This window comes from Suncus etruscus, chromosome 6 (assembly GCF_024139225.1).
Source record: "Suncus etruscus isolate mSunEtr1 chromosome 6, mSunEtr1.pri.cur, whole genome shotgun sequence".
Lineage (NCBI taxonomy): Eukaryota > Metazoa > Chordata > Mammalia > Eulipotyphla > Soricidae > Suncus > Suncus etruscus.
Window position 1 is genome coordinate 29,333,834 of NC_064853.1, and position 25,098 is coordinate 29,358,931.

Genomic DNA, 25,098 nt, shown 5'->3' on the forward strand with positions numbered 1-25,098 from the left:
CGCTCAGGGGTTACTCCTGGCTATGTGCTCAGAAATCGCCCCTGGCTTGGGGGGACCATATGGGACGCCGGGGGATCGAACCACGGTCCGTTCCTTGGCTAGCGCTTGTAAGGCAGACACCTTAGCTCTAGCGCCACCTTCCCGGCCCCCTATTATTGATTTTTATGATTTTAAAATAAGTTTATGTTATGTATTTTATGTGAAATGTAGAGTAACCATTGAAAGAAAATAATTCATACTTATTTCCAATAACCACAAATTCTATAAAATGTTTACTATTTTGCATGATGTAACCTAATATTCTGAAAGGTCAAAAAATGGAAGGGAAAAAGTACAAGGCAGTAATTATTTTAGATGCATCAGTGTCATACCTATTTGATAAATTATAGGACTTTTTTCTAGGAATTCATAGATATCACAAATTAGCATGAATAAAATTACTAGTAAGTTTTCTTTCTTTGTTCTTTTTTATATCTTTATTTAAACAACATGATTACAAACGTGACTATAATTGGGTATCAGTCACACAAAGAACACCTTCCTTTACCAGTGCTTTCCCACCACGAATGCAAGTTTTGTTTCTTTTTTAAAGTATTTTTTTGTAGCATTAGGCATTCTCTATCTTTGGTGATTTTGTTTTTAAATAGACTATTTTGGGGCCGGAGAGATAGCATGGAGGTAAGGCGTTTGCCTCTCATGCAGGAGGTCATCGGTTCGAATCCCGGCGTCCCATATATGGTCCTCCCGTGCCTGCCAGGAGCAATTTCTGAGCCTGGAGCCAGGAATAACCCCTGAGCACTGCCGGGTGTGACCCAAAAACCACAAAAAAAAAAAAAATAAATAAATAAATAGACTATTTTGTTATAATTTGAAACATAGGATATCTTTCTTGTAGTGGGTGAAACACTATCTACATATGATGAAAACACACGAGATTTCATGTTCCCGGGTCCCAATCAAATTTCTGGACACCATGATTCAAACCGCCAGGTTACCATGAGGAGAATTTCTGGCCTTCGAGTAAGTTCTTTTTCTTTTCTGAATCAGGCAGTGATATGGGATAATTTCAGAAACCACCGTATAACCCTCAATCCTCAAATCTTTTTTTTTATTTTTGGTGGGAGTTTTTTCTTAAGGGGGGTCACATCCAGCAGCACTCAGATTACTCCTGGCTCTATGCTCAAAATCACTCCTGGAAGGCTCAGGGGACCATATGGGACGCCGGGATTTGAATCACCATCCTTCTCCATGCTACCACTCCAACCCTAATCCTTGAATCTTGAAAAACTAATTCAACATTTAATTTGGCTTAAAATACAGTTTTAAAATGTTCTGATTTTATTTTATATGTGCTAAAATAGTTTTTGTTGTTTATTTTGTTTTTGAGCCACACCTGGCAGTGCTCAAGGGTTACTCCTGGCTTTGTGCTTATGAATTACTCCTGACGTATAGGAGGACCATATGGACACTGGGGATCAAACCTGGGTAGGTGGTGTGCAAGGCAAACACCCTACCATCTGTGCTATTGCTTCAGCTTTCATTGTACTGAAATCTTAAGTGAAAAAAAAATCAATACCTCCCATAGTTTCTATGCCATCCAAACTTAACAAATATAATTTTTAACTTTCTAGTGAAAGTAAAAAGCTAAGCAATTTATTTTGTCATATGCTGTAATAGTCTTTCAGCAATCATTTTTCTAAATATACATACATATTTGTAAAGCAAAACAGGGAATATCTTCATGGCTGTTACAAGTTGCTTTTTTGTTCCCTCAACCACAAAAGGCCTTAAATGTTTTTCATCAATTATGTATTTCTTTTTTTTTCTAATAATATTTAAATTGAATCACTAAGATTGAACACAGTTACAAAGTTGTGTATGGTGGGGTTTCAGTCATACAATGTCTAGCACCCATCTTTTCACTAAATCTCTTCACATTTACTACCACTGATTCCCCCAGTTTCTCTCCTGCCCTTCCCCATGACCACACCCCCCTTGCCTGCCTCTATGGGACCCTCACAGACTCATTGGATGACCATTGTATAACTATATGAGACTCTTTCTCTCTCTCTCTCTCTCTCTCTCTCTCTCTCTCTCTCTCTCTCTCTCTCTCTCTCTCTCTTTTCCTTTTATATACTCTGGTTTGCAATACTTAACAAGCATTCTTTTGATTTGTATTTTTCAGATTTGTTTCCTTTCCTTTTTCTCTACTCATATACTTTCACTATTAAATATTTTTCTTTTAAAAGAAAACTATTTGGAAAGCTCACACTAAAACAGCCAGGATTTATTTGTATTTGAATGCATTTCCCTAGCTTTTCCTGAGCTATGTTATGCTATAATTACTAGTCATCCAGAAGGGAAAATGTTTCTCTAACTTCTGTAAGTTGGCTTGTAATTAACCCAATACAAGAAAAATGTCATTTCTACCTATAATCTATAGCATTTGTTTAGAAGCACAGAAATCCAAACTAGTAAGTGGAACAGCTAAACCTTGATTAGAGGGGTTTTTTTGTTGTTATATATTCACTATTAATAATAATTTTTTCTATTGAAATGTCTAATAACACCTTGTCTTTCTCTTCAGGGAATTGCTCCAAAACTGGAATTTTCTACAACATCAGTGATTACTGAGTGTCTTATAAGTTCAAGGAAGTGCCGCACTCAGGTTCAAATCATTTGTTTCATAAAATATTGAATGGTTTAATTTATTTGGTCATGGAAATTTGGGAAGCATTTTTTTTTACATTTATTTATTTATTTTGGCTTTTGGATCATCCCTGGCGGTGCTCAGGGGGTACTTCTGGCTCTATGCTCAGAAATCACCCCTGCAGGCTCGGGGGACCATGTAGGATGCTGGAATCAAACCCAGATCCATCAGGTTGGCCACGTGCAAGGCAAATGCCCTACAGTGCTGTACTATCACTACAGCCCCTGTGAAGCATTATTTTATTTTGGTTTTTGCGTGATACCCTGCAGCCTTTAGGGGTTACTATTGGTTCTGTACTTAGAAATTACTCTGGTAAGCCTGTGAGACCATATGGGATGCTAAGGATCAAACCTGCCTGGGCCACATGCAAGGCACACTTTACTCACTGTGCTATCACTCTGGACCAGCATCATTTTATGTTGACTTTAGCTTTTCTCACTACTCTAGATTCTTTTCTGCTTAATCTTTAAACCACTTATATTAGACTTCCAGCAGTTTGGTTTCAACTTAATATATTTGAGAGTGAAATGCTTGCTTGACACAATTGGATTGACATTGCAGTCGTATTTTATATAAATATGTGCATATGTATATTCATAAGTCTATGTTAATCTCCCTTTTGTTGTTGTTTTTTGTTTAATTTCCACCCAGAAATACTCAGGAATTACTCCTGGCAGTGCTCAGGGACCATATGGGATGCTGAGTATCAAACCCAGATTAGCATGTGCAAAGCCAACACTCTAATCTTTGTACTATTACTCTTGCTCTGTAAATCTCCTTTTTAATGTAAAGAAATAAGGCTGCCAGAAATACACTCACAGAGCTCTTTACAATACCATAAACTGTAACATTTTGTAACCATATTACCTATAACAAACTACAAAAAAAACTTACTTATTGAAGCAAGATACAGACAAAACCAAGCACAACATTGATGCACTAAGAATTCAGAGGTAGGGTGAACAGAGGGCAGTGTGGAGGGAAGGCATGGAAGGAGAAGGCCCAAAGTGCTGAAGAATAGTGGGATTTTGGCAGTGGTTGTGGTATGGAAGTGGCTGTAAAATTGTTCCTCTAAAACACATAGTAATGTAAATAAAATACTAGCTCAATAATTTGAGATGAGTAAAGAAAAAGAATAGAAGGAATGTCCTGCTGAGAAAACTGATTGTAAATATATGTAAATCTTACAGGAATTATAGGTTACAGAAATAAGTTCAAACAGATATGACCAGAGTTTCACAGACTTAGTGAGTATGGACTTAGAGTGTCTCTGTGATAGATGCTTATTCAGTGTGGTGGCTATTCTGGTATTATGTGTACAGGGAAGCTTGAACAGTATGGGTTAACTACCTTTATTTGTGAAACTGAGATACCCAGATTCTCATATTTCATTCAGGTCCTAATTATTATTGAGTCACCAGGATTGCCCTGCTACCTTATCTACATGCTATCTAATAATGTCTAGGCATCACTCAGGTTTGGTTGCATTATGACCAGGTAGTAACTAATGACCAACCTGTGTTGAAGAACGATTATTATCTATGAAGCTTACAGGGTCCAAACAGGGTGAGATGTTAATTCATCCATGAATTATTTGAATATATTTATTGAGAATTATAACTGTGACTTAACACAATAATGGTTAAATATACTTACAGATTATCAAATAGATCAATTCTACTTTGTTTAGCAAGATTTTGTGCTATTTAGTATTTAAAAATGATGACTGAAACCTAATCACAATCATATATGTAACCAAGATGTTTAAATAAAGGAAAAAAATGATGATGAGGAATGTCAGTAGGTTATTTTTTAGGTTTGTATACAAAACAGGAATGGGGAAAGGAACTTTTTATCATTACTGAAATAGATGATTAAAGGGTCATCTGAGTCTGGAAGTAAGGGATGCTAAAACTACTCAAGATCTTGGGAAAAAGTTCTAGAAATTAAGGATATGGTAAAGGCAAATAGCAGATTCAGTGAGAATCAAAACTATACTCAGGGGACTAATTCCTGCACTCAGATATCACTCTTGGTATGGGGCACAGGGAGCCATATGGGATTGTACCTCAGTTGGTCACATTCAAGGCAAGTGTCTTACCTGCTTATCATCACTCATCCCTCAGAGAGCAAGTTTTATACCATATAATTTATTCACTGCTAGAACAAGATATATCTAGGAGAAGATAGATCTGACTTCATCCAATACCTAAACATATAGGAAAGACAGACCTCAATGTTTTTTTTATAATTATATGAACCTTAAATTAATTTACCTGAAATTAAAAAATACATGTTTTACCCAAGTTCATTTTAATTTTTTATATTTAGGATAAATTTCTTTACCATACAACTCCAGTTGACAAAGCAAATGGCAAACTGCAAACCAAATCAAGGTCACAAAAGAAAAAGTCAAAATCACCTGACAGAAATAAATATTGCCTAAATGCGAAAAGCTACGAACAGCCTACAATTTCTTCAAAATCACACTCTCCATCTCCCTACACAAAAAGACGGATGTGTGAGCTCTCTGAAGACACCAGGCGACGGCTGGCCCATTTAAATCTGGGACCCTACGAGTTCAAAAAGGAAACCGACAAACCTCCGTTTGTGATTAGACATGTATGTGTTCTCCTAAACATTTGCATTTGAAACAGCTCATCTGTCTTGCACTAAAACATTATTCTGAAACTTATTTCAACTTCCAGCTTATGTTAATGTTTTTTTCCTTGAACTGTCTGTTCACCTAGAACCTAAAATTAGCATGGAATAAAAGAATATTCTCTTGTCAGTCTTTAAAACTAACAGATCAAGCTCTATTATGAATGCCATGTTAAGTCTTTTAAGTATCCATCTTCTTTCTTCTTATGCAGTGGACAGTGAAATAACTCTACAAATTGAACTTAGACATAATTGGCATAGTATTGAAATGCAAGCAGAGTATAATTTTAAAAGAGGACAGTTTTCTTTATGAAAAAGAGCCCAGTCCCTCTTCCAACTAGCTCTCATATACATATAGATGACAGTAAGTTTCTCTTGAATTACATCCCTTGGGTAAATGTTAAATGATGAATCTTAGAAGCAAAAATTATTTGATTTGATTGGGAATACCTTTGGAAGTAGAAGAGAATTAGTTCTAATCTTTTTTTTATACAGAAAGTTGCTTTTGATAAAGTTTAAGTTTAGAACTTAAGATCAGAGTGAGAGTCAAATAGACTGGCTACAATTTTAAGGGGTTATAATAAAAATATTCAGTGAAGGGGTTTCTTTTTTATAGTTAAAAGAAGTTTGGTTGCTTTGTTGTTGTTTTTTGTCGCACCTGGTGGTGCTAAGGGCTAACTGCTGACTCTGTATATGGGGATCACTTCTTGTGGCTTAGGGGACCATCTAGGTTGCTGGGAGCATCACTTCTAGTGGCTTAGGGGACCATATAAGTTGCTGGGAATCACACCTGGGTCAGCCATATTCAAGGCAAGCACCTTATCTACTGTACTGTTGCTTTGTCCCTCATAGTTTCTGACATTTTTTATAAAGAAAATTTATGAAACATTTCTTTAGCAAAAATGTATAACTTAATATTAATAAATGTGTAAATAGTACTAAACTTAAGGATTTAAGGGTCTAAAGAAGCAAGGCAACCTTTTAGAGATATCTATAAAACAATTTCTGGCCTTTTAAGTGTTAATTTGGGAGCTGGAGATAGCTCAATGGGCCGAACAACATGCTTTTCATTCAGAAGGCTCAGCTTTAATCCGGCTCCTGCATATGGTCCTTGAGCACTATCAGGAGGGACCTTTCAAGCGAGTTGAGAATAGCCCCAGAGCACTGCTAGGTAACCCTTCAAAACAAATTGCTAGTCTCCAGACATAAATATATGCAAACCTATAGTCATATCCCTTTGATGGTATGATAACTTTTTGAATATACACCACCTGAAAATACAGATTTATTTTATCATGCCTATTTTAACAAATTTAACTCTGAAAACTTTTTAGTATAGCCTAGTGTGAATACCCCAGACAGTGGTCGGTGACCTTTATTTTCAACTGAGCCAAATCTTGCCAAAACCACAATTGAAATTTATTTTGAGAGCCACACAGGGCGAGCACTAACAGAGGCTAGGAGCAGAGTCCTGATTCCTGGAGCGGCCGCCCAGCACACAGAAGAGCCAAATTAAAAGTGTAAAGAGCCACATGTGGTTCATGAGCCGCAGGTTGCCAACTACTGCCCCATCACTACTGCATTGCCAGAAACAAGCACTGTACTACTCACACTGAGTGTTGCTGGGAATGCCCCTCTGAACCCTACATGTATGAGTCTCCCACCAAAGAAAGATAGAAGGTGACTTAAGAATTCCCATACTATCTTTATTTTCATTTTTTCTTTTAACTAAAAGTAATATTTTTATTAGAAAAAATACAGTAACAAACACATACTTATAAATAGTAATATTCTATTATCATGATTGTATTGGTCTTAATTCTATATAATTTCTGGTTTCTGGTACATTATTTGGTTGCTTTTTGTTTGAATAATATAGCCCTTTCAAAAAGCTTTTAAGTTTACATTTCACACAATTGTAAATTAAGTTGAAAAGAAAAGACTTCTAATTCTAATTACAGGAGTAGCCATTTTGTGTTGTTTCTTAGGGCCACATATAGCAGGGCTTAGGGGTTGTTCCTGGTGCTTTACTCTGGAGACCATGTGGTGCCAGGGTAGAACCAGGCCTCCTGCAATTAAAGCCTGTGCTCCAGCCTCTTGATCTGTCTATCCAGTCCCATAAAGAGAAGCATTTTAACTAAAGTGGCTAATGTACAAAGATAAGCAGAATACTTGGGGGTATTAGTCACTTAAAATTGTTTAGGAAAATATTCATTTTATTTTTAAATATGGAACGCTTCACGAATTTGTGTGTCATCCTTGTGCAGGGGCCATTCTAGAGAAAGTTACAAAGTAGTTCATGATTGAATTTAGTTATGCAATGTCAACATAGATCCCTTCACCAGTGCACATTACCTGTGACCAACATTCTTAGTTTGCTTCCTGCCCTCCTTCCTGATTTTCCTACTGCCTGCCTCTATGGCAGACTGGAAATTAACTTCTTAAACTGCATATTTTTCACATCAGTGTTTAAAGTAGAATAATTTTCATCAGTGTTAAAAAAATACTCTGCTTGATAAAACCTTGACTTAAAAAATTTTTTTGTGTGTGGAGGGGGATTTGGGACCTCACCTGTTGTGCTCTTGGTTTACTCCTGATTCTGTGTTCAAGGATTACTCCTGGCAGGGGACTACCTTGACAAGTGCCTTACTTTCTGTACTATGACCATCAAATTCTGTTTGTTTTTTCTTTCTTTGGGTTTTTGGGCCACATTGGTGGCACTCAGGGTTTACTACTGGTTCTGCGCTCAGAAATAGTTCCTTACCGGCTTGGGGGACCAACCATATGGGAAGCTGGAGATGGCACCCAGGTCTGTCCCTGGTCAGTTGCATGCAAGGCAAATGCCCTCTGCTATGCTATTGCTCCGGGAAAAATTCTGCCCTTTTTAAAGTACTCAAATATGTTAAAAATTCCACAGCTTTAATTTCAGTTTTATTTATCATTACCTAATGGAGCTCTGACTTTGGACCATGAAGATTTTTAAACGGTGCGGTGTAGTTGTGTTTCTGGTGCTATGAGTCTTTAAGCTATTAAACATATTTTAGATACTGATTTACAATACCGTTAATAGGGTTTCATGAAAAACACATTCCCACACCACATCCTCCACCAGAGAGTCCACTTCGCTCATCATTGTCTTAGTTTTGTTCCCCCCACCCCCATTTTGTCCCATTCCTTGCTTCATTCTAAAGGCCACTTCTCAGTTTCTATATTTTTTGGGTATTGGTTATATACCCCTGCTTTTTTTTTTTGGTTTTTGGTTTTTGGGCCACACCCGGCGGTGCTCAGGGGTTACTCCTGGCTGGCTGCTCAGAAATAGCTCCTGGCAGGCACAGGGGACCATATGGGACACCGGGATTCGAACCAACCACCTTTGGTCCTGGATCGGCTGCTTGCAAGGCAAATGCCGCTGTGCTATCTCTCCGGGCCCCCCTGCTTTTATATATATATATATATATCCCACTTATGAGAAAAATTATTCAGTGTTTTTTCCCTGACTACCTTCACTGCACAATATGCTGCATATCCATCCAACTTGAGTAATTTTTTTTTCTTAGAGCTGAGTAGTAGTCTATGGTGTATGTGTACCATTGTTTCTTTATTTGGTCCTCTGTTTTGGGCACTTGGATTGTTTCACATTTTGGCTACGCTGAATAGTACGGCAATAAACATACGAGTGCAAAATATTTTTTTCTAAACATAGTTTTTGGGTCCTTGAGGTAGATGCCAAAAGTGGAATTGCTGGTCATATAAGGTCAGTATTTTGAGATAATTTCCATAAAGGTTGATCAGTGACCTTCCACATCAGCAGTGAATGAAGGCTCCCTTTTCCTTTCATCCTCGCCAGCACTGTTTTTTTTTTTTTTTTTGCTTTGTTATGTGTACTAGTCACACTGGTGTGAAATGATATTTCATTATTGTTTTGTTTTGCATTTTCTTCATAAGTGATAGAGTACTTTTTCATATGCTTCTTTGACTTTTTTTGAGGAAGTTTCTTTTCATGTTTCCATCTTACTTTTTGATGACATTGGATTTTTTCTTGTAAAGTTCTACTAGTGCTTTTTATATCTTGGTTATTAAAACATTATCAGGTGAATGATAGCTAAATATTTTCTCCTAATCTTTGGAGTGTCTTTTTGTTCTTTGTTCATCATTTCCTTTCAGTTACAGGAGGTTTTTTTTGGGGGGGGCGGCGGGGCACACTCATTTGACGCTCAGGGGTTATTCCTGGCTCTATGCTCAGAAATCGATCCTGGTTTGGGGGACCATATGGGACGCCGGAGGATCAAACCTTGGTCTGTCCTAGGCTAGTGCCAGCAAGGCAGCTGCCTTACCACTCTGTGCCACCATTCTGGCTCCAAGAGCTCCTTAATGTGATGTAATCCTATTTATCTTTGTTTTTGTTTGCTTGGCCAGTGGCACTGAATCCTTGAAGATACCTCTAACTTCAGTGTCATGGAATAGTATGCTTATGTTATCCTCAATATTAGTTATGGTTTCAGATCTTATATCAAAATCTTTAAAACAGTTTTATCTGGCTTTTGTACAATATGTTAGAAAAGAGTTAGAATTCAATTTATGAGGGGCCAGAGAGATAGCATGAAGATAAGGCGTGGTTCGAATCCCGGCATTCCATATGGTCCCCTGAGCCTGCCAGGAGCGATTTCTGAGCATAGATCCAGATGTAACCCATGAGCGGCACCAGGTGTGACCCAAACCCCCCACCAAAAAGAAGAAATTCAATTTTTGTAATGTGGCCAACCAGTTTTCAAACCTAAGACTACTTGTTGAAGAAGCTTTTCTTGATCTGCTTCATAATTTTTGCTCCTGATCAAAGGAGCAAAAAGTCTATATCTGCATCTATATATCTGAAGATTTGTTCTGGATTCTCAGTTTTATTCTTTTGGTGTGAGAGTTCAGTCCTTTTTCAGTATCCCACTTTTTACTTAATAAGCTTTATGTTATAGCTTGAAATTGGGGAATGCAAAGTCCCAAATTTTTTCCCTGGAATTGTTTTGGCTATTTGAGGTACACTATTATTTTATATGAATTTATATAGTATGCATGTATTTCTTTGAGAAATGCCATGGTTAAGGCAATGGGCCAAGTTTATTTTGTTTTTAACATTGAACTTAATGTTTCCTAGGTTGATCCCCCAAGTCCCAGGACAGATAATGCATTTGCATCCTCTGGCAGAGACTGTGAAAGAGATGGATGGTCCAGGATGCCCCATGGTGAGCTACATGTAAACTCTTCATTGTTTTAATACCAAACCCATGATCAGACCTTTAATAGCGCATTGTGCAAAAATACAGTATCTTTGCCCTATTATTATATAACACTGTTATAGTAACAATTTGAAGGTGTGATATAGTCATATAGGTAACCTTTACAAAAATTTCTGTGCATTATAAATCATTTTCTTTCTTTGATATCCAAAAGACATATTAGCATAAAAACTGTAATCCCTTCTAGTAAAAAAAGAAACTTGATTTATTTTGCTCAGTAAATTTTAAATTTACTTCACTATATAACAATATTCTCACATAACAATTAACATAATTGTTTAGTTTGTAATTAGATTTTGAGAAATACTATAGTGAAGGAGATGAAGTTTATAGGTCTGGACAGATATTGATGCATATATTTGAATATTTGCCCTTCCACTTTATAAGTTGGATGTTGTTGAAAAATCATTTCACTTCATTGATAATAAGCTTATGCACTGTTGAAAACAACATGGTTAATGTCACCTTGTAACGTACCCTTATGCAAAACACTTATTAAATACTGTCATTATAATACTTAATAATTATAGATGGAAAAATAATATCATTTAAGTATAGTAATAATATTTTTTTCATCTCTAGCACTAGTTCTAATTGATGGGGTTTTCTAAGTTCAATATGAAGATTTATATAAAAATTTAAATAATTTACTATACATAGGCATATTTGAATTAATAGAATTAATAATACCTGTATGTATAGTAGATATTTGACTCATCGGTTTGCCAAAACTTTATGTTAATATCCTATACACGTAGAAAGGCATATAGAAAAAAGGAAATTGTTAAGATTATAGTCATAACTATAGAGAAAAATAATTGTAACTCCACTTTTTTTTTCAGCTATGGTGTATAATCTTTTTTATTCTAAAGGAGGGAGAAAACAGTCTTCTATGAAAATAAGCAGTTTATACTTATATAGCATAATAGGGAAATAGATATGACAACCTTTAATACCCAGCATAGTAGATTATGGGAAATTTAGAACAGATGTTATACTCTGTTTCCTCTCGTGAAAGAAATATATGAGCAGGAAAAATAAACTTGAAGAAAACAAAAACTTCATTATAGTTATTTTCTTTGTAATAGGTTTTTAACTGCACTTTAAGTGGTTTATCTTGACAGTACTATGAATTTATCAGCTGAACTGTTAAGAGTTTGCAGTAACTTTTAATTGAAGCTGTCAACTACCTATGTATAAACAGAAGTTAATGACAAGAAGCCATTTTTTATTATGATACAATTTTGGGCTTACAAAAAAGTTAAATATAAAAATTACATATTATATCTCACTCAGAATTTATAAATAATACTATGGTTTTAGCTTACTGTTTCCTCTTTTCATCAGTCTATTTGTGTGCATATATATTTTTGACAAGAACATTGCTGTATGTTAAATTATATTGCTTCAAAATCCATATACTAAAGCCCTAACCCACAATATAATGGAGATGAGGACTGTATGAGATAATTAGGCTATGGTGTTTTGCTTTTGGGACTCTTATGACAGGATTGAACTCCTTTTAAGAGAGTGTTGGCTGTGCAGACATAGCCAGAGATATCTAGTTTTAACCTAGAATGAGAGTTCTCATCAGAACCAGATTGTACTGATAGCACCAAGATTTTATAGTTCTAGTCTCAAGAATTGTGAGACATGCACATCTGTAAGCCACTAGGTCTCCAGTTTTTAGTGAACATAACCCTAGGAGACTAGTAAAGATAATATATTACATGATGAGTATCAAGAGAAGGAAATTAACAATGACATCAACAAATGTAGGAACCTCTATTGATTTCACCTCCTTTACCTAATGTGTGTGTGTGTGTGTGTGTGTGTGTGTGTGTGTGTGTGTCACACCTGACAGCGCTCAGGGGCTCATGGGTTATTCCTGGCTCTACGCTCAGAAATCACTCCTGGCATCCTTGGGGGACCATATGGAATGCCAGGATTCGAACCACCATCCTTCTGTAGTGACCACCACTCAAAACTTCCATTATGTTTGGATTTTGGCCCATACAGAGTGGTTCGTGGGAGCTACTTCTGACTTGGTGTTTTGAGGTTATTCCTGGCAATTCTCAAGAGATCACCTGATACCAGGGATATTCCTGGCAGTTCTCAAGGGATCACTTGATACCACCTGAATCTGGGCCTCCTGCATGCAGAATATGTACTCAGTCCTTTCAGCTACCTCCAAGGCCCAAACAGGGTACTGCTGTTGATTATAGAAAGAAAAATGAGAGGCAAGGTTTGATTACTTTTTGCTGAGACTTAGACACCCACAAAAGTGAGACATAAAAGTTTTAGAGATTGAGGTCGGCACAGTGGCACAAGTGGTAGGGTGTTTGCCTTGCCCACACTAGCCTAGGACAGACCACTGTTCGAACCCCCGGTGTCCCATATGGTTCCCCAAGCCAGGAGCAATTTCTGAGCACTTAGCCAGGAGTAACCCCTGAGCATCACTGGGTAGAGCCAAAAAACAAACAAACAAACAAAAGTTTTAGAGTTTGAATAAAACAGTTTGAGGAAACATAGTATTAAAAGGATAGAAAAAAGTGTTAATTTCCTTTTTAGAAAGTTGGAGGCCTGCGAGTAAAGTTTGATTTTGTTTTCTATAGCTTTCTATACTAATTTTACTTATGACTCCTAGAGATTTACATAAGATGAAAGGACTGGCATTATGCTCTATGAAGATTCGCAGGAAGGCAGAGATTAAACTTAGAATGTTATATGGACATTAGACCAGTAGGACTAATACATGTAAGATTCTAGTGGCACATGCTTTTTAATGGTGTCTCAAATAGAGTCATACAGCAGCATCTGGGAAATATTTAAATAATGGTAGCATTACTAGAATGAGTTTGTTTCTTGAAATAATGAAAAAGGCAGATAATAATAGTCTTCAAAATAAGAAATTTCAGGGTGCAAAGACTGGGGTTCATTCATTGGGCACATACATTAGCTATTATTGACAGAATGAGGATCAGGAATGACTTTAATAGGAGTTTGAAGGAGAGTACTGTAGGCCTGTTCAATAGCATGTTCAATCCCAGCACCCGATATGGTCTCTTGAGCACTGCCAGGAATGATTCAAGAGCACAGAGCCAGGAATAAGCACTGAGTATTGCTGAATGTGGGCCCCAAAACAAAATTGCTTTTAAATAGAAAGGATTGGTGTGGATGTGCTGGCTTTTATTTTTTAAACTCTGTTCTATTTTATTAAAATAATAACATTATTGCACATTAAACTTTACAGAAGAAGAATTGAACTGGGATTTCTTTTTTCTTTTTTATTAATATCTTTATGTAAACATCTTGATTACAAATATGATTGTAGTTGGGTTTCAGTCATGTAAAGAATACCCACCCTTCACCAGTGCAACATTCCCATGACCAATATCCCAAGAGTCCTTCCTCCCCACCCCACTCCTGCCTGTACTTGAGACAGGCCTTCTACTTTCCTCATTCATTCACATTTTTTTTTTTTTTGGTTTTTGGGTCTCACCCGGCAGTGCTCAGGAGTTACTCCTGGCTCCATGTTCAGAAGTCACTCCTGGCAAGCACAGGGGACCATATGGGACGCCGGGATTCGAACCGATGACCTTTTGCATGAGAGGCAAACGCCTTACCTCCATGCTATCTCTCCGGCCCCTCATTCACATTATTATGATAGTTGTCAGTGTACTTATTTCTCTAACTGCACTCACCACTCTGTGATGAGCTTTATGTCATGAGCTGGACCTTCCAGCCCTCCTCTCTTTTGTCTCTGAGAATTATTGCAAAAATGTCTTATTTTTCTTAAAACTCATAGATGAGTGAGACTATTCTGCGTCTCTCTTCTTCTGACTTATTTCACTCAGCATAATAGATTCCATGTACATCCATGTATAGGAACATTTCATGACTTCATCTCTCCTGACAGTTGCATAATATCCCATTGTATATATGTACCACAGTTTCTTTAGCCATTCATCTGTTGAAGGGCATCTTGGCTGTTTCCAGAATCTGGCTATTGTAACTGCAATGAATAAAGGTGTGAGGAAGGAATTTTTGTATTGTATTTTTGTGTTCCTAGGGTATATCCCTAGGAGTAGTATAGCTAGATCGTATGGGAACTCAATTTCCAGTTTTTGAAGGAATCTGCATATTGCTTTCCATAAAGGTTGGACTAGAGGGCATTCCCATCAACAGTGAATAAGAGTTCCTTTCTCTCTACATCCCCACCAGTACTGCTTGGTTTCTTTCTTTGTGATGTGCGCCAATCTCTGTGGCGTGAGATGGTACCTCATAGTTGTTTTTATTTGCATCTCCCTGATGATGAGTGATGTGGAGCATTTTTTCATGTGCCTTTTGATCATTTGTATTTCTTTTTTGACAAAGTGTCTGTTCATTTCTTCTTCCCATTTTTTGAAGGGATTAGATGTTTTTTTCTTGTAAAGTTCTGTCAGTGCCTTGTATATTTTGGATATTTGCCCCTTATCTGATAGGTATTGGGTGAATAGTTTCTCCCACTCAGTGGGTGGTTCTTGTATCCTGGGCACTATTTCCTTTGAGATACAGAAGCTTCTCAGCTCAATATATTCCCATCTGTTTATCTGTGCTTCCACCTGTTTGGGAATGCTGTTTCCTCCTTGAAGATGCCTTTAGTCTCAATGTTATAGAGTGTTTTACCTATGTGTTGTTCTATATACCTTATGGTTTCAGGTCTGATATCAAGGTCTTTAATCTATTTGGATTTTACCTTCATACATGGTGTTAGCTGGGGGTCTGAGTCACTTTTTTGTTATTTCAGTTTGAAGTTTTCTGATTTTATCTTTGTGTTCCGTAGAGCTATGTTTTTGATTTCCATGAGGATCCTCCATATTTCTATTCTAAACTCCTGCTCTGAGATCTTGATCAGATAGTTGGTATTTTTTGGGTCATCAGAACTATCATCTTCATTCTCTGTGCATGGTGTTTGCCTGTGAAGTTTCCCCATTGTCACGCTTGTTGAGTGATTTTTTTTTCTGCGTGTTATGGTGGGGTTCATTAGTTAGAAAGTATGCGTGGCCGCGAAGGCACTCTTCTGGAGCCACTAGGAAACAGTTTTTGCTGGGCCCTTTATGGCCCTCTCAGGAGAGTTTCAGGAGACAAAAGAGTAGAGATACACACAAAGGCGACAGGTCCCCTCAGTCTCTCCCAGATGGTAATCTCACAGCAGGGGCAGACCCCTCCAGCCTGGGGATTTCTTTTCTTAGTTTTGAAGGCACTTGATGCAGCTGAATTTTATGAGTCTGGACTTTGATGAAAGATATTGTTTGCACTGTAGAAGATTCAGAAGATAAACTGAAAATGTTTTCCGTCTATATTCATGTATCTTTACATTAATGAAAACCAGAGTTGTAAACTCACTTTATAGAAAATATAAAAGAATGAACTAATTTTCTTTTTGATTGACTTATTTTACTTAAATTCTTTTGTATATTCTTTTAGATCATGCTCATCTTGGCTGTTGTCGTTCCAAGGATTATAAGGTATGTAGCATGAACTAAAAATGAGAATTCTCTTGTTTTTCTAATAAGAGTTTGGGTATATTCTACGTATATCTGGTCGGAATGCTGATTCCTTTAGTCAAGAAAATACGTAATTGTTACCTTATGGACAATTATTTTAACTACAATATGGCTGTTCATTTACTCTTTTCCTACAAGTATTTTACTTTTATCCTTGTTCATATTGATGAATTACTTATTTTTTTTAATATGGAACGCTTCACGAATTTGCATGCCATCCTTGCGCAGGGGCCATGCTAATCTTCTATGTATTATTCCAATTATAATATATGTGCTGCCAAAGTGAGCACGATGAATTACTTATTAAATGTGCTTTTATAAGTTTGTTGTGTGTGAAACAGCAAAAGATAGTATCGGGCTGGTACTTAGAATCTTCTAAGTACTTCTAGTATTTTAACTGCTTTCATTCAGAGAAAAGTCTGCAATATTTGTATGAAATTTAGGCTATTTAAAAAAATAATTTTGGTTTATTGGTCTTATAAGTACTGATGAGATCTTAGTATCTCATGCTTTAAATGAACATCAGCCTTATAAGAAAGCCAATGAATATTCTCCCCCCACATTGGAAAAGCCAGTGTCATTTCTTTAACATGTATATCTCTTTCTTTTTTCCTCCTCACACTTCTCTAAGTAAATTTCCTTCAATAAAACCATTTTACTTTGCATAAAAAACATAGTGAAAGCAAAAAATTTCTTTTCTTTCCTTAAATAAGAACTTATTGTTAGAAAGTTTTATCTCTGTAGAGAAAGCATGGAGGTAGGGCATTTGCTTTGCATGCAGAAGGATGGTGGTTCAAATCCCGGCATCCCATATGGTCCCCCGAGCCTGCCAGGAGCAATTTCTGAACATAGAGCCAGGAGTAACCCCTGAGCGCCGCCAGATGTGACCCAAAAACCAAAAAAGAAAAAATGTTTTATTTTAGAAAAATAAAACATTAAAAAACATAGTTTTTCTTACAATACTTTTTCTTCTTTACTACAATCAATTTCATTCTTATTGATCAATATGATTCTTATGACCAATATAATTTTAAAAATTATGGAATAGTTAAGAAATGAACCAATGCACTCATGACTAAGAATCCAGATCTACCAGAGTCTGAGCTCCACCCAGGTGGAACTAAAACTTTGCTCTAGGCCACAAAATTGAAATTGTTGAGAACAGAGACGAATTTAACATTTTATTTTACTTTACGTTTATGATTTTGGGGCCACAGTATTTGAAAAACCTTATGGAGTTTGGGAATTGAACCTAGGTTGGCCACATACAGGCCAATACCCTGCCTACTGTTCTACCTCTCCAGCTCTAGAATTTAATGTTTTAAAGCAGCCATTATGAACCTCTCCTATAGATTGAATATAACCTTTATTGATTTTATTTTTTCTTGTATCATGTTTATATAAGACTTTCTACCTTTTCTTATGTGGCCTTTAGAGGAGGAGTGTGGGCCTGGCATAATTCATGTGATGGGCACCCCTCTTTTTATGTGGAAATTTACTCATACCTAATGCTCTATTCAATGCACATATGTATTTATTAGGTATTTAAAATGTTGCTCACACACATCCACTTCAAGAAACTTAAATTTTCAGTGTTTTATATGGGCCTAGAGAAACTCTTAGTTATCCTATCTAAGGGACAAGCCTACTTTTATATATTTTCTTCGGTTCATGCTTCATAAGGCTTCTTTCCTTTCTTTTTTGTCAAAATGGTAACTATAGGAAGAGAAGGCTATGTTTATTAGCTTTAATGGAGTGATATTTTCATAGTACATATGCATAGGAACTCATCAAATTGTACATTATTTTTCATGCTTGTTTGCATTTGTATTTAAAGTTTGTCTGACCTAACTGCTGTATAAATTCCGCGATTGCAAGGTCATTATTGATAATTGCTAGTATATAGATGTTATAATATTAATAAATGCATATTGTATGAGTCAGTTATGAACAGAAAACAAGTAAACACAAAATATAAATATACAGAATGGAGCAAGGAGATGAAGTTAATACAACATTAATTTATTTTTACCTTAAGGTAAATAATCTAACTCTACCAAGGTAAATAATTCAATTACATTGACTGATGTGCTTAAACATAAGTGTTTATTATATTTAGAATTCTCTTTTCATTATTAATTATTTAAAAGAACTATTCTCTACCTCTCTCCTAACTAACCACCCTATTACCTCTGAATTCTTCTCTTTTGGGAATGGAATAGAAGTTGATGATTTATACTATCTTTGAGCTAGTGATGGATAGCACAGGAACTCGAGTAGCATTTTTCATCTTTAAGGGGCAGATTGTTGTTGAAATATAAAATTACATTGAAGACTTCTTTCTTTTCTGTGAAATAATAAAAGATTATTTTGTTATAAGCTACATAGAGAATAGCTGGTTATGGAGTACTATTAGGGTTTCATCCAGTGGAAAAAAAGCATAAAATTGAGCATGCTTGCAAGATTTTATAGAAAATGTCATTTCATCTGAATTCTTTTGAGTATCATACTTTTGGATAGGCAAGAAAAAAAAAGAAAATTATGACTTCAAAAGGGAAGCAACATGAAAAAGTCTTTTGAGTTTGGGATTAATACTATTTCCTGGGAGAAAAGATAGACTACTAACCTTGTTTGAGTAAAGGGTACATATTGAGGAATGATGACTTTTTACATCCTAGCTTTCATTTTTTCCTACTTATCTTTACCAAGTGTCTGTCATATCTACTGATGTCTTTTTAAGGTATCAAATTGACAGTCTTTGTTCTTGTAGATGCTCTTTTGACCAAAGTTACTCTCTTTAAATGCATTAAAGTCAGCTTTTCTCACAAATGCTCTTATTATTTTAGTTTTGTTTATTTTTTGTTGTACCATTATTCCACTCTTCATCATTGACTTCTCTCCCACATATTTAATTTGCACACACCTATCTATCGTGTACATTATACATTCACCTAATGTATTGGTTCTTAGTAGGGATTATATCATCTTCAAAGTAGAACTTTAGAAAAATACAGAAAAATTTATTACTGCAGTCATTTAGGTGAGGTGTTCTTGTATTTAATGTGCAGGAATACTAGATTTTCTGTGCAATGGGATTGTTCCAAACAATAAGGAATCTCGGGGCCGGGCGGTGGCACTGGAGGTAAGGTGCCTGCCTTGCCTGCGCTAGCCTAGGACGGACCGCGGTTCCATCCCCCGGCGTCCCATATGGTCCCCCAAGAAGCCAGGAGCAACTTCTGAGCGCATAGCCAGGAGTAACCCCTGAGCGTCACAGGGTGTGGCCCAAAAACCAAAAAAGAAAAAAAAGGAATCTCTGTGTCACACATGGCTTTCGGCCATCTGTTCAGCCACTCTAGCGGTGAGAAGATCATTCAAAATTATTAAAAAGGAAATTTAACATTCCATAAGTATACTTGTTTATATATACATACATCTACATATATACACAGACACCATACATTTATAGGAATGTAAGTAGGGTACATAAATATACTTTGTTTTATTAAAAATGATGTGCTATTACTTTATGATTAATTATACATTTCACTTTTCTGATTTTCACTTATAAGAATACTTACATCTTTACACAGTGCCATATTTAGTTTTAAAGACATGCAAATATCCATTATTTTTTCTAGAATTGTCATACTTCAGTATTTATATATTGAAGTACATTTACATATTTGATTCATATTCCTTTAATTTTTCTATCCTGTTTGATTTCTTTTAACTCTTTCAAGGTAAATAACTACATTGGACAATAATTTTTAAAAGTCTGTATATAGCTACTTTGCCAACATAAATTATTTCAGTATCTAAAAATAGTATAAATTATTAGTTTTAAAAATGAGAATGGGCCAGGGAAATAGTTATGGTCTAAAACACACATACTTAATATGTGGGATGCCTGAGTTACATCCCTGACACTGCATGGTCTCCTGAGTACCCAGTTAGAACTATGAAGAACCATCTAAGCACAACTGTGTTTAAAAAAGATGATTATATTCAGCTTAAGCTACTATAAGAACTACTTAAACTATGTGGCTTAAATAACATAAATGAAATTTCTCACAGTTCTAGAGTCTGAAGGTATAGGGTCAGGGAACTTCCCTCTAGTTCTTCATGAGAAAATTCTGACTTGCAGACAGGCTGCCTTCTCTTGTCCTTACACAGCAGAGAGATGGAAGAGCAGAAGCTTCAATCACATTAGGGGCTAAGACTTCAACAGATGTATTTTGTGTTCAATCTTTTTTCTTTCTTTTTGGTGAGTAGGGAAACACTTTACCACTGTAGTATTGTTCCAGCCCCCTAATGTTTATAACCTTTTTTTTTTTTTTTTGGTTTTTGGGTCACACCCAGCAGCACTCAGGGGTTACTCCCAGCTTTACACTCAGAAATCGCTCCTGGCAGGCTCAGGGGACCATATGGGATGCTGGGATTCAATATGGATTTGACCATATGGGATGCCAGCCATCTGCATGCAAGGCAAACACCCTACTTCTATGCTATATCTCCGGCCCCAAATCTTAAAGTGATAATTATGACTACTGCATTCTGAAACTTACCTTCAAAGAGTGGCACAATAATGGTATCTTTATATTGGATATTTTTAAACTAAAGTATGTGCAGCTATGAGTATTACTTTTATGTGTAATCTTTAAAAGGTCATCAGGACACCCCATGGTAGAGAATTTGAAGACTCTTTGGAAAGATGTGATGACTATTTGACAAGGTCATGCAGCAAGCCTGATCATACGGCTAGAACCTTACTTGTTCATTCAGCACCTTCAACAGGGCCAAAGCATCTTTCTGCAAGTCCTGTGTTAAATCGAGCTTCTCTCAGGGAAAGGTAATGTGTAGACTATATTCTATACTAAATTTTTGAATAATCATTGTTCAGTATAGCAAGAGGATATAGAGGTAGCTCAGGCATCAGGAGAACGGATTGACCCAAATTCAAACACTGGAAGTACGCTCCCACTCTTACCCTATCCCATATCCCCAGGACAACTGGTTGTAACCCAGTAGTCCTCAGTACCACAGGGCCTACGCAGCACTACATCACTGGGCCTTGGCATTGAATTATCTGACCTGCTGGCTTGAGTCTTCCTAAGAGTGGCCCCTGAGCTCTTAAACCGTGCAAGCAATGTTTGCAAGCTGCCCCTTCCCAAAAAAGAAAATTTAACTATGGTACCTATAATGTGATTTTTTATAGAAATATAATTTTATTTTAAGAATCCTACCTACATTTTAAATTAGTTGTTGTACTAAATTGTTTTTTCTACCGTATTAAATCTAACAGTGTTAAATATTCCTTCCCAGACCAGTGCTCCTGAAATTAATTTTATTAATTAGGGTTATCTTAACTCAGTAAAACATGGTTTGTGAAAATGAAAAAATAGACTTGTGCTGTTTTGTGTTTACTGGATTCTAGGGGTTTGATATTTTAGGTGTTCTATATAAAAATAGCATAGGTTAATATCAGAAGATAGTAAAGAAAGAAAGAAAGGTACTTGTCTTGAATGTGGTGAACTAGAATTTGAATGACCACTTCCACATTTCTGAGCACTGCTAGAGGTCACTCCTGAGCATTGACCAAGAATAGACACTTAGGCACTGCTGAGTATGGCCCAAAAGCAAGGTGTTTTTTAGTAATAATATATACTACTACAGTATATATACTATCTATGTATAGTATATAATATTAATATATAATATAATGTAATATATACAATCCTATAAAGTATTGGTGTGTTAGTTTATCTCAAGCAAACTTACCAAAAGAGGCTTAATCCTGTAAGTATTCTAGATGTCCCTTTAAAAACCTTTTGCTTTGAATAAAAGCAATAATTTCTCTTCATCTTTTGTTGTTGTTGAACCCAAGTTGGAAATTCCTTGCCTCTCTCACAAATGGTTAGGAACTTAGAAAATATGTATTGTCATAAATTACAGAACGTCAAGCATCCAACCCTGAACCTCGGGCCAGGAATGATCCCTGAATACAAAGCTTAGAATAAGTCCTAGCATCACCAGAGGTGGCCCCAAAACAATAAGAAAAACAACAAAAATAAAACTGAGTACATATTATTTCTGCTCATAACCTAAACAATAGGAAACAATGACAAATAATAAAACTGATTACACGTTATTTCTGCTCATACTTTTTAAACAAAAATATCAGCACTGGCACTAAGATCAAATTCTTAAGCAGTTTTCTCAAAGTAATAATACTAATATTATGAAGTATAATTTATAGTAGGTTATAAAGTTATTATTAAAATCAGACTAGCAAATCTAATTAAAAGAGAGCTGATAGTCTTTTTAATCACGCTTAAGCTTGTTATTTTGTAAATGGAATTAGATCACTACATGATCATTCTTTATACTACAGCACAGACTAGTGGCCTGTCTGGTAGATTCCTTTGGGACAAAACCTGGAGAAGCCACTTGTTTGGCTTTCAGATTTTCCAAATTGTAGCGGAAAAAAGTGTAATATATTTGCATAGGTGCAATAACTATCCTTTGACAAATGTCAAAGATGAACATTTAGATATAACTGAGCTCTTTTCAAAAGTTGTGTAAAACATTTATTCTACTTTATATTTTATATACAGCTACAAAATTATTCCTTTGTGCTTACAAGCCAACAGAAACCTAAGCAAAGATTTAAATAACTAGTTAGTATTTAGTATCATTTCTTTGTGAAGGAATTACCAGCAACTTTCATAGAGATGTATTATAGTCAGATGGATCTAGAAATTTTTTATATTACTTATAAGAAGCAAAGCCGCTTCATTAAGCTCATTTGAGTTGAAGAATGGCTTTAGGAAGAAGAAAATTGCTTATTAATTTCAATAATGAGACTAATAAAATTATGTTTTTCTTTCCTGTTTCTCAATATTTATTTTTAAAGTTACGTTTACAAAGCACACTTTAGAGATGTGTTATTATCTAGGCCAAGAAAGAATCATTCAGTTTTTGTTTCCCTTTGTTCTGTCGTTTCTATTTTGTATTGGGGCCACTAAGTAGCGCTTAGGGCTTATTGATAAGGAGTTCTCCTGATGGTACAGACAAAGTATGTGCGCTAGGCCAGTAAGCCATTTTGTACTTTGTTTTCCTTCATTCTAAAGGAAAGAATATGGTTGGATTCTAAATAATTATGTTTAACTATTTAGTTTTACATATGTAATTAGTTTAATTTTTCTTTATGCAGAAAAGAAAATGTTTTGAGTATGTAGTTATGTAGAAATAATAAAAAATTCATAGATTTATTATTCTCTTAGCTACAAGTCATTTTTGTTTTTTTATGCCTACAGATTCCATTCTGATTGGTACTCACCTCCAAACTGTGATGAAATCCATGACCGGGTAAAAAAAATCTTGAAATCACATCGGGCTCATCCAAGATCTCTATATGTTAGTCTCTAAAATTTACTGTTGAAGGCTTTTAGAATTATTCAAAAAGCCACTCAAGATCCTTAAAGCTTACAGTGGTCTCATTGGAAACGAAGAGAAGTATATAATTGCCATTTGATGTTACTAAAAGGCAGCTTATCTAACTTCTGGTTGACACATAACACCTGAACTGTAAAGAATATTAATGCTAATTACCTCAAAGCCTTCAAAATTTGGAAAGACAATAGCATAAAGAATTTCCATTTCTTGCAAATCGATTTTATTCTAAATGGTGGAATGAAGGATGGTGAGAAATTTGTATTTTGAAGAAGCTTTATTTGTTTCTCTTTGATGGACTTTTGGTCTCTTCTGGTTTTCGCCTAGGTTTTAGTCTATTAGGCTGTGATCTTAACAGTGCTATCTTTCAGGGTATGTGGAAGATTTAATTCCATAATTTCGACCAATTATCTGATTACAATATGATTTCATTGGAGTAACCACTTTGCGACATGACTTGCCTTCAATTGTTAGTAGAATTGGAAGAGGCTTTGGAGACTTGCAGCCTACAAGATATAGTCAGGGGCCAAGGGTTCCCCACATAGGGTGTAAGGAGAGAACCACTTCTACATGTGAATCTTTAAAAGTCCTCACTGAAGAAGGCTTAAGAACTACATGTCTGGAGTTCAGAAGTGATGGCAGTTTGATTCAATTTGATAGCTCAGAGTATCCTCTTGCACTGCAACATTATACCTGTACTTGTCCCTTATATTATATCTATACATGTCTACTTTTCAGCATCTTCATGAACAAGTGGCTACTTTTGATAATTCATTCTTTTGCTATATCACCTTTGCATCAGTGGGGTGCCACTCCTCAGTGGTCCCCACTTTTCTATCAACTGGGGTTATTACAGTGTCATTGTACATAACAATTTGGCCTACAAGGACAAATACAGTATCTATGTAACACATTGGCTTTTTATTGAGCTTTTATAAGCAGTTTATGCATGTCCTTGAGAAATATATTTTTATTTGGGTATATATGTACAATTATAAGGTACATACAAATTTGGTTTTAATAGTTAACGCTAAAGAATTTTTGAGTGATTTTAATGGTATAAACTTTCACTGCCACTGTGTTTGACTTCTTGTTCCATAATCTCATGATATTTTAGTTATTTGTCTAGTGTTTGTGTGCATTTTTTCTTGGTATTTTATAAAGTAAAAAGTGCTTTATCACATAATTGTTTTAATAATAGGCTGTTTACTAATGATTAGTGAATATATTTTTTTGCCTTTGATTAGTTCCTCCAGTTTTATTGGAAAATAAACCAATTTATATAACCAACATAAATCACTCTGTGAATTCAAGGTATACAACATGATGGCTTTGTTTATTCCACAGTAGTCCAACTAAAACCCATATCTCAAATACAACAAAAGCAAAGAAAATACCAAAGGAAAATATTTCTTTATGTTTGGTTTTGTTTGAGAGC

General features: G+C 35.7%; 1 protein-coding gene and 1 non-coding gene across 2 annotated transcripts in view; one reads left to right on the plus strand and one right to left on the minus strand.

Annotated features, from left to right (window-relative positions):
* Positions 1-24,291, plus strand: part of SPATA6 (spermatogenesis associated 6) — a 47,445-nt gene extending 23,154 nt beyond the window's left edge. The window contains exons 5-11 of the mRNA XM_049774879.1: positions 896-1,020; positions 2,588-2,668; positions 5,042-5,332; positions 10,518-10,605; positions 16,129-16,169; positions 20,873-21,057; positions 23,525-24,291. Of these exons, the coding sequence (XP_049630836.1) occupies positions 896-1,020; positions 2,588-2,668; positions 5,042-5,332; positions 10,518-10,605; positions 16,129-16,169; positions 20,873-21,057; positions 23,525-23,636 (923 nt within the window). The 3' untranslated portion in view covers positions 23,637-24,291. The remainder of the gene's footprint in view (positions 1-895; positions 1,021-2,587; positions 2,669-5,041; positions 5,333-10,517; positions 10,606-16,128; positions 16,170-20,872; positions 21,058-23,524) is intronic.
* On the minus strand, positions 16,392-16,498 carry LOC126013120 (U6 spliceosomal RNA). Its single transcript, XR_007497451.1, has one exon. It is a non-coding gene; the product is annotated as a U6 spliceosomal RNA (small nuclear RNA).
* Positions 24,292-25,098: the final 807 nt, after the last annotated feature.